Source organism: Camelus ferus, chromosome 7 (genome assembly GCF_009834535.1).
Source record: "Camelus ferus isolate YT-003-E chromosome 7, BCGSAC_Cfer_1.0, whole genome shotgun sequence".
Classification (NCBI taxonomy): domain Eukaryota; kingdom Metazoa; phylum Chordata; class Mammalia; order Artiodactyla; family Camelidae; genus Camelus; species Camelus ferus.
This window is the reverse complement of record NC_045702.1, coordinates 66,631,030-66,645,969: the sequence shown is the minus strand read 5'-3', so window position 1 is coordinate 66,645,969 and position 14,940 is coordinate 66,631,030. Positions and strand designations below refer to the sequence as shown.

Sequence of the window (14,940 nt, the reverse complement as noted above, 5' to 3'; positions counted from 1 at the left end):
CTCAGACAGGTAGCTCCAGCACAGGAATTCTAAGTTCCTCCTGAATTATACTTGGAATTTCCACTGCAGTTTAACTAGAATGTTATGTTCATGCAATCTTTTGCTTGTACTTGAATTTCACAAAGATTAGTTTGTGAAATATTTTGTTTCTGAATTCCTGGGCCAAATTCAATATTTAGAATAGTATATAAATGTGTGACATCCCAACCAGTATGTTGTCATTAACACTGGTTAGAAAGCAAATATAATAAGTAAAGCAAATAATGTAATACACATCTAATTTGTTTGAAATGAAAACCCAAGGCTAACCCTGAACTTTCTAATTAGTCTTCCCTGCAGAAACCCTAATAGATGACTTAGGAATTTGGATAGGCCTCTGTTATCTGAGATATCAATAATCCAGTGGCATGAGCTCAAGACATGTCTCTTTCTTTCTATGATATAAACACAGAAGTCAAGCATGCTATAAAGTAATCAGATATACTATAAAGATATGCATCTTCAGTTCACGCTGCAGATCAAAATATCAGTGTGTGCTTGTTTTGGAATTCTCCACAATACCAGACCACCAAATCATCATACATGCCATTTCCTAAAAAGAACTCATAATATACAGATAGTGCTTTGTTAAACACCATCCTTTTGAAGTTTATTCCAGTAATAATGGAATATATGGCACTACCGCAAATAATACCACTTTACCTTTGATTACGTAAAATACTATATGATTTTGAAAGCATTTTGATATGCTATTTAGGTGATGTTATCTCAAAAAAATCCTGTGCAGAGATCACAGAGTGAGGGAAAGAACCTAACAGATACTGCTCTACGCTAAAAAACTCTTAAGATTGATTTACCAAAAGAAATACCTGTGATCTCTACCCTCAAGAAAGCTTGGTCAAGTGAGACAGACAAATACATGAATACATTCATATCACTACAATAGGGTTTTCAGAGCAGACTGGAGACAGTGCTTACCCTGACTTAAGGGAGTAAGAGAATGCGTCTCAGAAGAGGTGACATTTGAGCTGCCCTCCAAATATGGATGGGAGTTCACCAGACAAAAGGGCAAAAGGAATAAAGTCATTCATTCTAGTTTAGAGTGTGTCAAGGCATTAGAAATGAAAAAGTATAGAGTGTTCCACCGACAAATTCAAGGTGTCTAAGGAGGGGTAAGTAGTAACAGTACTTTGGAAACAGAGGCTGGGCAAAGAGTGCAAGAAGCCATACAGATGTCATGCTAAGGAATTTTATGTGTATTCATAGGCTGCTGGTTCTCAGAACCACCCTCATGGCTTGCTAAACTACAGACGGCTGGGCCCCACCACCAGAGGTTCCCATCCAGACCAGGGTGGGGCTCAGAGATGTGCATTCCTAACAAGTTCCCAGGTGACGCTGGCGCACTTTGAGAATCACTGCCACAGGCAATAGAAAGCCACCAAAGTGAGTGGGTAGATTGTTGCGGCTGCCTCTACTCGTGTTTTTATGTTTATAAAGATAATTTTGACAGCAGCATGGATGAAAGAATAGAGATAAGACAAAGGGATGGGAGACTACTGTTTAGAAGTAACAGTTGAGAGAGAACAGAAGTGTGAATTTCAGTACTGGATGGCACTGAGTATGAAGCGGAATTAAAAGATTAAGGAAATAAAGAGGAGGGGCTGGGAGAATTGGAGGCTTGCTGGTTGTTCGTGGTGTAACAGATGGATGTGCTAAAGATTATCCATGACCTTTTACTACCACTACGTCTATTTTTTTCCAGGAAAAAGTAGTCTGCCTTCATTTAAGCTATCAGTAATCATGAATAAATATTTAAATCTCCAAATATCTTATGTTTCATGGAGGAAACTGTTATTGGACTATTAATATTAACTAGCTACTAAAAGATCATTGGGAAAAAAAGCAAAAACAAGTCATGCCTATCAAGTCACTATGTAATTATAATGCTGAAGTCGTAGCCAACAATCTTGTAAAAATACCCACGTAGGGTCTTAGTAAAATTTGTGTTGCTACTTTTCTCAAGCTAAGAGTTGAGACTTATAGGACCTCTGGGGGGGGGGGGATGGGCAAAACTATGACTTACAGTAAAGCCCTTTGTCTACATTTATTAATTTAAGAATTTAAGGAAGAGTCTTCTTTTTCTCAATGCTCCCCACCTCCATTATTTTGTGCCGTCACTTATTATAACATGTTTTTCCCTCCTGATGGTTTGAATTTTTGAATGGTTTCTAGGGGAGAATTTTCACCCCTGCTGGAGGCATACCCTTATGAAGGAATTTTCTACAGTATCAATATTCCCTGGCTTCTATCCATCACCCCTACACTCAGTTCTCCCCACACGAACTGAACACTTTCTTTGTAGGCATCACTGCAATCCTTAGTGACGTTTTTGACATTTTTAAGTGTTTTTGGAAGGTCAGAAAAATGGGATTCTTAGCCCAATGTGTATAAATAAGTTCACATTTGGAAGAAAAGGCTAATCCTAGAAATCCACCTCCAAACACCACGCTTTCGCTTACCACCATGAAGTACAGAACACAGTCGGCCGAACAGAGGGTCTCAAACACAAATGTTATCCTGCCCAGTTCAGTACCCATAGCTCCAGTCACAGATGTCGGCGGCCTATTGGACAGATTAAAATTACAATATTTATAGCATGCTCTAAATACAACCTGAAACAAAATTAAGTCACTTTTTTCATTAAGCTGAAAGCCACAGCCTCCTCTTCCCCTGATCTACTGCTCCTGCCAGCCACAACCCCTCCCTCCCCTAACCTCTGCGTGGAGTCTACACAGTCACAGTGTTACGCTCAGATCTACCGGTGTAAATGCCGTCCCATCCTACGGCAAGGAAAAGGCTCCTGCTGAGAAATCTCAACATGAGGGACTAACCAAAATGTCATTAAACCATTTGTAACACTACTGCCCAAATAGAACTGAGAGAAAAATAAATATAAAAACCAAAAGATACTTCTGCTAACAACTTAGACTAATATCTCAGAATTAAGCATCCGGAATCATGGTTATTGTAACATCTGGACAGAATATATTTAAAAACTTTCAGCCTCATCTAAGTAATATACAATCAACAGTTATAGTTTCTCAATCACTGATTCTATAGGTATTCTTAGTACCTATACATAGTACAGTATCCTACGCAGCTTGTTATTTGCTAAATACATTACAATGTTAATGTATTTTATAAAGATAGTCCTACTTCATCTATTTCTACAGGGAAACAGGCATGAGGATTCTTACAGAAAAGAATCAGAATTGGTTTTCCTTACTTAAATCCTGGGATATGCAAGTTTAAGATCAGGTAATCATTATCAGAACCTCCAGCCCCACTCTGGATATGATCTCCAGCCACCTCCCAACCTAGAAATGATAAAAGTTATCTTTATCAATAAAAAGTTCCATTAATGACTTCCATCAATCTTTCTATATAAGGCCAAAAAAAAAAAAGAATTCCTATTTTTAAATTGCAGTTGCAAATTTCATGAAGAGCTAGACTCTTAGATACTAATAAAAACATTGCATATGATTCTCCAGGAAGAATCAAGTAATGCATATTTTTGCATACATGTTACTTAACAGTAAAATTAATAATAGTTTTCTCAGTGAGGCATGATTACTTTTTAACTAATACAGATGATCTTTACCCATTTTAATATATTAAGATGGAAAATCCCAATCTTCAAGCAACCAATGGAAACAGAAACTTCAAATTACTTAATGAAGATGCAGCGTCTGGAATTCTTTCTTACAGTTTGTTGTACTGTTGTTCCCTAATTAACCCCTGTTCTGCATTCCTTCACTTATTCATTCACTCAGCTGGCATTCACTGAGTGCCACGAACCATGACATACACCAGGGTTAGAAAGACATGACTGGGTGAGGGTGGCCTCACTGAGGAATCAGCAGACTACGAGAGATACAGCTGACAACTGTCAACAGTATGGGGTGACAGAGATGCACAAAGCAGGTGATGTGAGGTTCGTCCCCTGCACAGAAACAATGAGCATGCCAGGGTCTGGCATAGCCCCTGTAAAATGAGGAAGGGAGAAGCACCCCACACACACCATCAAGCAAAGCTATTAATGAATGGCAATGCCTCAGCACCAACACTTCCGCTGCCATAAGAAAATGCCAACATCTGCTACTTCAATAGGTGTGAGAGAAACTGGGGAACAGATTTGTATCATCAGTGCTATCCTGGTGATGTGGCAAGTTTTGAAATGTTATGATCGACAGTTCATAGAGGTGATATGTTGAATATACATAATTCAAGCTAGTTCTAAAAATGATACGTACTAACCTACCTGAGGATGAGAGAAACGCCAATTGTTCTGCCAATTTAAAGGTTCATGTGGCTGAAAAGAGACATAAGCAGGTCCTAATCACCTTCTAATGCAGTGGGATACCAGGCCTTTGACTGCAGTGAAAAGAGACATAAGCAGGTCCTAATCACCTTCTAATGCAGTGGGATACCAGGCCTTTGACTGCAGTGTAAGTAATGCGAAAGGCTTTTAGGTTTAGAGAGACAGCAAACTTGTGGCTAGGGGTCTTAGGGAGAGCAATACTCCCATGTGGAGGAATTCTATACCAAGAAAGGGAAGACTTATAAATGTTTGTCTAAGATCACTTCTTAGTGTTCAGCTATGTCACCGGGACAGAAGGAGGGATGGAATCTCAGACAAGGCCAAAGAAAAGAAAGTAGTGCATGAATAACAAGCAGGTCGGTTTGGAGGGGACTAGAATCCTTGCAAGAGGAAACAAACATTCCCATGTTTGAACACGACCTGCTGTTAAGTATTAATGTATCCTCCCCGCCTCAAAACATACATTGAAGTCCTAATCCCCAGTACCCATGAATGGACCTTATCTGGAAATAGTCTCTGCAAATATAATCAAGTTAAGACGAGGTCGCTAGGGTAATTAATCCAATATGACTGGTGTTCTTATGAGACGAGGGAAATTCAGACACAGACACACAGGGAGAAGACCATGTGAATACAGACACACAGACACAAGGAGAAGATGGGGAGAGAGACTAGAGTCACATTGCCACAAGCCAAGGAATGCCTGGAGCTCCAGGAGCTAGAAGAGGCAAAAAAGGTCTTCCCACAGAGGCTTTGGAAGGAACATGGCCCTGCCAATGCCTGGGTTCCAGACTTCTAGATGCCAGAACTGGGAGACTGGAAATTTCTCTTGGTTTAATGTTTTAACCCAGTTTGTTGCAGCAACTTTGCCTTTTGCTTTTTCCCTCAGAATGAATCCCACATTTTCCATGTTTCTATACATAATTTATATTTTAAGATTTATTTTTCTTTGCTTTTAGAAATCATATTTATATGTATTATAAAATTTTAAAAGCCACAGAAAAACTTAAAGATGAAAATGAAACTTACTTACAAACTTGTCATTTTGAGGTGTTCCTTTTCACTATCTTTTGATGCATATATGCTTTTACATCACTGAGATACTATTGTTGATAACACTTTGTATCATAGTTTTACAAATTAACATCACTGCATAAGGATTTTTATGTATAAATACTTCATCAACCTGGTAATGACTGAATTAACAGTTTATCATGTAGACAAATATAATTAGTTCCGATAATTTACTAAATCACTCACAGTATAGGACTTGCCTGTGGACCACACATCCAATGTAACCATTGGGACTGTTTTACCTTTTAGCTAGTATAAGTGACACTATAATGAACATATTTTTGGTAAAGCTTTTCTGTATTTTTTCAGAAAAGAATCCCAGTGACATAATTATTGGGTCAAATAAATATATTTTTAAGCCAATATTTTGTAATGTTATTCTAATTTTGAAAGCAATGTGTATCCATGAATAATATTTATTGAATACAATAAACTAAATGAAAAAAATGAAGTACTTCAGACTTCTCAGAAACTTCCTACCCTCAAGTGATAAACTCAACATTTCAGTGTATTTCTTTTCACTCTTTTTCTTGTGCATAATTTTCTTAAAAATGTAACTTAGGCTTTACTGTAATCTACTTTATTTTCTGCTTTTTTATGTAACACTATCTTCTCATTTTTCTAATTATCATTTTATCAAAAATATTTCCCCATTAAAAATCCTTTCTATATCTAGTGTTAAGGAGTTAACAATATGTTGTATGTTATATCATCAATACATTATAATTTTATTTATTCATACTTCATTGTTGAAAACGTAGTTTGTTTTCTCTTATTTTTGACTCTCATTAATAACACTAAAATTAACATATTTGGGCATAATTTCTTTATGTCACATTATTTCTTTGGTATAAATTCCCAGAAGTGGAATTACTGGGTTGGAGAATGAAAACACTCACAATTTTTGAAACACTGCCAAATTGTTTTCCGTATGGCTGTCACTTCTAATGATTATATAACATTTCATCCAATTAGTACAGCATAACTTTTGTAAACAGTATCTTCTTGCAGGAATTTACAGATTATGTCAATTTCTGTTATTATAGGTAATGCTCATTGAAAAGCTTCATGATTAAACAGTAACTTGTTCTCAACTCAGAATTCCTCTTAGGGAAAATTCCAGTACCAGATGTACTTCTACAAACTTGTTCCACAACTGTGGTAAATTCAGACTGAGAATATAAAAGAACCCCAAAGTACTCCAAGTCACAGTTAAGCTGGTCAAAGTACATCCACTTTAATTTCATGATGGGGCAACTACTCCATGAGACAGGTGACCCTGGGCCTCTCGCTTTGACCCCAGGGTTTTGAGTGCTGCTCTTCTCATGGCTGGTGACTGAACCACTCCTCACAAAAATATACATCACCTCGTATCTTTCTGTATTTTTCAAATTTCTGCTTGCTAGTTCAATATCACACACCAATACTGCAGACATGTACACTTAATAACAGATCATTTCTGAAAATTAGCCAAAATTTAAATGATAGCCTCTAAGTGAGTGAGCAAGCAGGTAAATCGAATACTATCATGAGCATTAGACTAAGAATAACTTCTTTAAAAGATCAAATAAAAGTTTCAGATAATCTTTACTAGTAAGTGAATACACACACACACACACATTGATGCTTTCATCAACACATTCCCATTCTTATTTTTCCAATGTCTTACACTTTCTCAACTTGGAATTCAACCATAGGATCTTTTTGAAACATAAACCCTTATGGCTAGGTAATAACTACTGTGTTTTTTTCCTCCTTCTCCTTTAGGATAAATTCCTTAAAGCAGGATTATTAGTCTATAAAGAGAACTATTCCATAATGTTCTTGGCATATGAAGGCTTTTTTTTTTTCACACATCTGTTTAACTAGAATTATTCAAGGACCCATTACTTGTCAATCTGTGTATCCCTCACTTCCTACACCCTAAGCCTGTTAATTTTGGATAGTGCTGACTTAATAGATGCAATTGAAAAACATTTTTTAACAATGATCAACTATAATATTGAGAAAAAATGAACAGATTAAAAAATGCCAATGAGTTTATAAAAGTAAAGGGTATATCGTGGTGTAAAACCCTAATATTTAAATAGATGTTAACCTATTTCTAGTGTCAAGTTTAAAAATACAAACATAGATATTGTCATTCATTCAACCAACAAATATTGCAGAATAGCCAAGTGCTAGGCTCTCTGTGCATTTAAAATATTAGAAAAAAATATAATTCAGCAACCACCCTATGGAGCTCTGCCAGGTCTTCAGTAAGTGAGGTTCACATACTTTGTAAACACTTCATAGGCAAGGGGAGTTAGAGATGATGTGACTCCTCACCATGGCCCAGTGCTGGGCCAGACCGAACCAATCCAGGCAGAAATGCTTTCACACAGTGGTATGTATACAGGATGACTCTTTCAAGTGGCAAAGAACATAAATGTCATTACCTCCCTTGGTGATCTATTCTGGTATTTATAAAAACCATAGTGACCCTCCATATCTACGTCAAAACTGACTCTAAAAATAGTTTATATTCTTACAGGAAAGTCATGTGGCTATGACACCGCATTCACTATTTTTATATAAGAGCTGGAGGACAGGCAAGCAGTCAGATGACAAGAGGTTCCTCATACCCATATACTTAGTGTGTTTTCAGACAGGTTCAAATGCACTGAGTAGGCTGATTCTGAACTCACCATTCATTCCGTCACACTTGGAATTCCCAACATTGAAGCAGGAGGTTTTCATATTGCCAGGAAGGACATTCCACCATTTATATTCAAACCCCAGTGCAGGCTCTGTCCCTGCTGGACACGGTCTACATTCTACAGGAGGCAAGTGGGGCAAACAATCACAATTAAACTGCATCTGGACAATTTCCTCTTCCTCTGTTCCAAGCACTACTCAACTGTAATTAGCAGAGAGGTAAGTGGGAAGGACAGGTATTAAACCATCAATTCCCTTAAGAGTTAACGTTTTCCAGAACAATCTGGAAAGAAAAATCATTCTGGATAGAGTATATCCATATATACTTGGACAAGGAAAAGAACACAAAATCTTTTAAAATAAATGTTCCTTTCATTTCTGGGAGTAACTGCTAATACTGAATTCCTCTGCATATGAAGAGTCATTCTGAAACAAGTTCTCTTCCATGTCAATTTAGAATCAGTTTCCTCCACCTCGTAAATAAGGAAATATTCCACTATTTCTATTAGTTACTAAACTTAACAGAATAGTACACCACTTAATTACAGACTGATTATTTGAAATTCAAAATACTGGCTATACTGGAAAGTGATGATGGAAGTTGAAGGGTGGGGAAATGGTTATATTTATAAATAAATCTGATTTAAATTAACTTCCACAACATTGACATACAAAGGTTTTTTTAAGACCACTTTTTAATTTAGCCAAGACACTTTGCATTATCACATCAGCAAGAGAACAGGTAGAGAGAGAAAATGCTCATCGAGCAAGCATCTCCTGGTACCAAAGTCCTACAGAAGACATTTTTACACACCCTGCTTGATAACCACAAGCTAGCCATATTCAAGTAAGATACTTGCAACAAAAATGCACTGTAATCTTTGTCTAATAAAAATTTAAAATTTCTTTAATTTCTCTTCCTCCATTTTATTTTTATTTATTTATTTATTTTTGGTCAGGGAGATGTAATTAGGTTTATTTATTTATTTAATTTTAATGGAAGTACTAGAGATTGAACCCAGGACCTCATGCATGCTATGCATGCACTCTACCACTGAGCTATAGCCTCCCCCTGCCTAATAAAATTAAAACAAATTCTATAACCACTTTCTTTATTTGTTAAGTGTTAAATTTTCCCCAAATATACACTTTGAAACAATCTACTTAGGGACTATTTTAATTGCCATCTGATCAAAATAATCAATTTTTTCTATTATTATAGCACAAATTGTGATTGCTCCAAAGCTGAAATAGAAGTTATATTTTATGCTTGCATTAATATATGTGCACATACACACACTGGAAAAGGATTGCTTATCCTTAATCACATAAATTGGTGAAATTTTTTTATAAATACCCAAAGAGACATCCCATTAAGAGAGTGTTAGTTACACAAAATGCCATGAAACACTGCAGTCTCATAATCCCCTTACCATACTTCTTGTCTTCAGTCTGTGAGATAAGAAAATTATGTATTTTAAAGAACTTTCCACAAAAACAATTTAGAACAAATGTCAACATGGTCTAACAAGATGATTTTACTAAAGGTCCAATTCTTAACTCAACTGACACCCTACCCTTTGTTCCATCTGAAAACGTTCCAGGAGGACAGGGATGGCAGGAAGATGATCCATTGTTATAAAATCCTGGGTTGCAAGGTGGACAATCCTTCTTCTCTCCAGAAGGGGGCAACCGAATAGCATCTGTCAGATCCTCCCGGCAGATTTTGGGCTCTATCCACTTGTACATTATCTGCGTCTGCAAAAAGAAAAAGAAAAGAAAACAACGCTCGCTGGTCCTATAACATACTTTATTTGCTCTCAACTTCCAATAACAAAAATGTTAAATCGACAGCCTAGGTAAGGTCCAGATAGTGACAGAACTGAAGGGCCAGATGAAGAGAAGCTAAAACTTCGGTAATAAAATGAGACAAAAAGAAGAAGAAAAAAAAAAAACTTTGGTAACGAAATGACCATTACTGACAAATCTCTGTACCCTGAGCAACAGGAGGCCTTACCTTGTACACAGCATGGTCTGCATCATAAAATTCCTCTTTGAAATACTCTCTCTTCCTTTGCCCCACCCAGAACACACATCATCATGTTTTGTACATAGTGATCACAAAAGAAAAAGCTTATTAAAAACAAAATCTAGCTTCATATTTCAAACCTGTCAGTTCATAAGCACTGGTAAGTGCTCTGAGTCTTTTCCAATAACCTGATGTTAGACCACAAGACGTATAGCACGAATATTTTCTCCTAAGGCCTCCAGGCCCTGCTGCGCATGCTCTGAACATCAAGATTAAGACAGACTCTACCTTCGTGCAGAGTAGCCTTTTAAACCTTATCCTTTTTTTCTCTCTCACACATGCACACATTCACAAACAAAACGAAAAATAAAACTAAGTAGCTATACTCAGCCAAACCCAGAAAAATGTGATTGTAAAAGGATTCTTTTGGCCCAGAAACATTAAGTGGGTTAGGCATTTCAAAACAAAATTTATATGCTTAGTGAAAAAAATAAAAAGTATTCTGAATGCAAAAAGAAAAATCAATTCTTTTATGACTTAAAAAAGTCTCCTTCATTAGCCATATCATCTGCTGAAAGTATTGTTTCTGCTTTGAAGCAACTTCTGCAATGTAAGTCTAATATTGAAGCAGGAGAACCGAAATTAAAGACAATTCTTCGTACCTATTTCCAGCTAATGGTAAATCATATATAATAAGCCCTTTAGGCCACTCAATTTTAGTCCCAAATATTACCTATGGAAGAGTAAATTACCTCATCTAATGAAGGATGCTTAAGAACATGGTTTAAAAAGGAGATGTCTCAAAAGAATTATAAATAACATGTTTTTCTTTTTACAAATCTCTCTTCCTGCATTTATATTATGGCCTACGTCACAATACAGCTTAACCAGCCACTTCACCCATCTGTCTCTCTCACCATCTGTAAAATGATGGCTATTCCTACTGGAGTTTCCTAAACAGCTGAAAAATAAATTAGATCCTGTATCCATAAAGGAATCTCAATGCCTCTGAGAGAGACAATATAAAATTCAGAGAATCTAAGTAAATGAAACATCACTACATTTGGGGGATGGTCTTGTTTTAATTCTGGCTTAATGAGTACAGAAAGCAAATTTCCAATACTAGTCAATTCACAAATTTGCCAATTTACTTTGACATAAATTGCACTTAGTTTTACATGTGAGCTACTACATTTTGGGAAGAGCTGGTTTCCACGTGGCAGTGGATGCAGGGCTGAGGCTGCTCTCTGGAGGCTCACCCTGGGATCACTAGGTAATCCTCCTCACCACTTTGGGAGGTCAGTTTTATTATGCTCAAGTTTATAAAAGTGGAAACTTCAGGTAAGAGCTGTTAAACGTGCCCAAAAGTCATACACAGTTAGTAAATGGTAAAGTAGCACTAGTCAAGTAGACTCAGTTTGGTGAGGGTAAAAATAATAAAATCTGCAAATATATTTTTGACAAATGAACTAACTACATGATTTTCAATCCAAGCACAGTACATGTTTAAAAATTAGAAAGGGCACACCACTTTTAGAAGTCAAATTTCAAATGCTCTGGAGCACAAGTTGTTTGCAAAGCCTCTTGCTTCACGTGGCAGACTGATTCTGTGCCCCTCTTTCTAATGGGGACAGATGCTGTCAAGTCTGGCTGACTGGGGAAAGACAATAATTAATATTAATGATACTGAGCACCAGATGGCTCACAGTGCAGGTGAAAAACCAACAATCAACTCATTCTTTGGCAAACTGAGATAAAATTATGAAATGCTTTATGAAACCAAAACCCTAATAAAGCATAACTTAGCAGATTGCCATTAAGATTAACAGAAGAGCTATGGTTCCCAAGTATATTAAGCACTAGAAAAATGCATTTTGAAGAAATACATTGAAAGTATCCACCGGAAGCTGGTTTTCATATCAAAATCAAAATCAAAACCGAGAACACTAAAATTTAGACAAATTTCAGAACTGGGTTTGTCCATGGTTGCCAGCTTTCTTCCTTCAAAAGTCCCTGCACAAACACACTAAGGTTTTGGAGACTGGCTGAACTCTCTAAGTTTAATTATACGTGCTTTAAAAGGGTTACTAACTGCCACTCCAACCTAACAGCCAAGAGACTCATGACGTTCTAACTCAGATGTCCCCAGCCAGGCAGGCTATCATGTGCCTCTCTCTGCCTCTCCCACACCTTGATCCTTTCAAGTTGCAAGCCACTGGGCGCTCATCATTTGTCTCTCTTGGAATTACCACACCACCCTGCCAAGTTGTGTCTGACCCCTCTTTCAAAGCCATGCTCAACATTCACATGTACTCTAAGCATGTCCTCAGCCCACTCATCTACGAAACAGCATACACTTAGATTCCTTTTCTATGAAGCCTCTGAGCTTTTCTGTTTTCTCTTGTGAATACCTCCTTTGTCCCTCTTCTAAATGCTTAAAAGCCTGGGTCCTCTTCTCCCATTATGTGGGAAATATCATGGGATTTAACACGGTACTGGAACTTCTAGCCAGGGCTTTACGTTAAGAAAGTGTTCCTTTAAGAACTGACGTGTGTGATGCTGAAAGGAGCTTGGAGTTACATGGTCTGGTCTCCCCAGCCATAGGGATTAGCAGGTGAACTAAGCTCCCATCCAAAGTAACCCATGCTGGACAGAATGGTTGGTCTGAGATGGGCTCATGATTCAAGCAGGGCCAATGTGAGTCTTTTCTGAAGCTCTGGTCAGCGCTCCTATGATCAAAAGCTGTGAGGATGATAGTGCCTTGGGTGGAGATGTCAGTGGGTATCTGGCACTACAGGAAAGAACATGCCTGAGAAGGAAATCAAACTGAGCCAAGAATATCAGCGAGAAGAGCAAGGGAAAGGCTGGATAAAATTATTTGCTCTATAGTGACTTCCCAGTCATAGGAGTCAAGAGACTCCTGCCCTGCCTCTCCCAATCTCAATTTTGAAAAGTAAATTTAAATTCATTAGTGTAATTTTATAATTATTCCCAAGGGTAGAAGCAAAGCTGACACCCTGCTTTATCATCATTAAAAGGAAACGTTTATCACATCCCAGAGTGGCAAGGGTAGGGGGGACCACTTTTTACTCTGAGATAAAACTGACAAAAAAAAAAAAGTTACTCTGTCTAGTTCTAGTATCCAAGATAAATAAATCCGTAAGCCTTTTCTAAAAGTCGCTGACTCCTTTACAAAACAACCTTATGCTGGTGACTTATGCAAGCAGGTATGAGATAACCTTTGTTGCTATGATGAACAAGTGAGAAGGCTTGCTTTTCAACCACAAACAGCTTAAGCAAAAATCCAATTTTCAGTTTTCTGTATTCTTGGGAGGTTTTTTTTTCCCCCCTTTAAATTTCTGTTGCATTTTTTATTTAGCAAGCCAGGTCTTCTAAAGGTTGGATTATCTTAGAAATCATTTTGGCAAGTTAACATTTTCTCTTTTATAAATACTTTATATCTGAGATTTTCTTTGACACAAATAAATTTTGATTTTACTAATTTGAGCTCATTGTTGAAGCACATTGAGGTCTTTCTGAATCTTAATATTGTCACTCTTCCCCACTTTATTGATTTACAATTTATTCCTAATGTCTTCACGCAAGTTAAGGATTTTTCAATTAAATGATAAAAATAAGTGATCTGAACTCATGTTCTTCTTGCTATGAGTTAGGATATGTGTACTTTGTTAAATTTATATTCTGATGGCAAATACTTGATACTAACTACACTCCTAGTTAATATCAACTACACTCCTAGCTGATAGCCACTTATCAAATCAAATGTTTTACATATAGTTTTCAATTAGCCATATATTCATTAAACTATATTATTTGGTCCACAATTCTCCATCTTATCCAGAGGGAGATCATGAGAAGCTCTACCAAGTATCTTGCTAACATTAAAAGATGCCCTTTTTGGTAGAGTATGTGCCCATTATCACTGGTCAAGATTCTTTTGGGCTCAAGTCTCTAGCACTGAATCTGTGCATATGTTTATACCTCACTCAACATATGTAAAAACTGGGCTCTGAGCAACCTTTAGAAAATGAAACACATAAAACTTTCAAGCTAACTCACTACTATTGTTAGAGCAGACAGATAGCTAGATATGAGCAGAGAAACCATATATCTTGTAAGCAGGGGGGCGGGGGTGTCCTTGGGCAGACAGAGAAAAGTAGGAACCTTCAGACTGACAAGAAATAACACATTTTGGAGTGACAAGTGTCCTGGAGGCACATGAAGAAAGATGGGGAAAAGCAATAATCTCCAGCGTCCAAGTGTAACCTTTTGCTCATTCTGCCCTCATTACAATAAAATTAGCCTTGCAGATTAGAAGTATCCATCATGCACTGACGCCATGACATTTCCGATCTAGACTAAATAAGGACAAAAATCCCTCCTCCCCTCAGGAAGGTGGAGCTGGGATGGAGACCAGGGAATAAGACTCCAAACCCTTCCCTCCCCAGTGAATATTCCACCCATACTTTTTTCACCCTACGTAACCAGCCTGCCAACAAAACTCAGTGCAGCCTGAGTCTGCCCACTCTCCCCTGAGAGTGTCCTGTCCCTTAATAAAACCTCATTTTTACTTTCTTGACCTCCGTGTTTCGCCTCTGAACTCTTCCTGTGATGAGACAAGAACCTACTCTCCAGTAACAACAGCACTAATAAGCAGTAGATGTGAAAATCAAAGCCAGGAAGACAAGCTTCAGAGTCGAAATTCTTAAACTTCCTCTGTGCTACTTGCACATGTGTG

The 14,940-nt window shown here is 37.4% G+C and overlaps 1 protein-coding gene and 1 long non-coding RNA gene across 2 annotated transcripts in view; one reads left to right on the top strand and one right to left on the bottom strand.

The window, feature by feature from the left end:
- KIAA1324L (KIAA1324 like) overlaps nucleotides 1-14,940 on the bottom strand; it is a 152,336-nt gene that overhangs the window by 29,152 nt on the left and 108,244 nt on the right. The window contains 4 exon segments of the mRNA XM_006192217.3: nucleotides 2,520-2,622; nucleotides 3,287-3,377; nucleotides 8,143-8,271; nucleotides 9,730-9,910. Coding sequence (XP_006192279.2) covers nucleotides 2,520-2,622; nucleotides 3,287-3,377; nucleotides 8,143-8,271; nucleotides 9,730-9,910 — 504 coding nt within the window.
- Nucleotides 333-13,036, top strand: LOC116665000. Its single transcript, XR_004321577.1, has 3 exons — nucleotides 333-422; nucleotides 10,974-10,978; nucleotides 13,026-13,036. It is a non-coding gene; the product is annotated as an uncharacterized LOC116665000 (long non-coding RNA).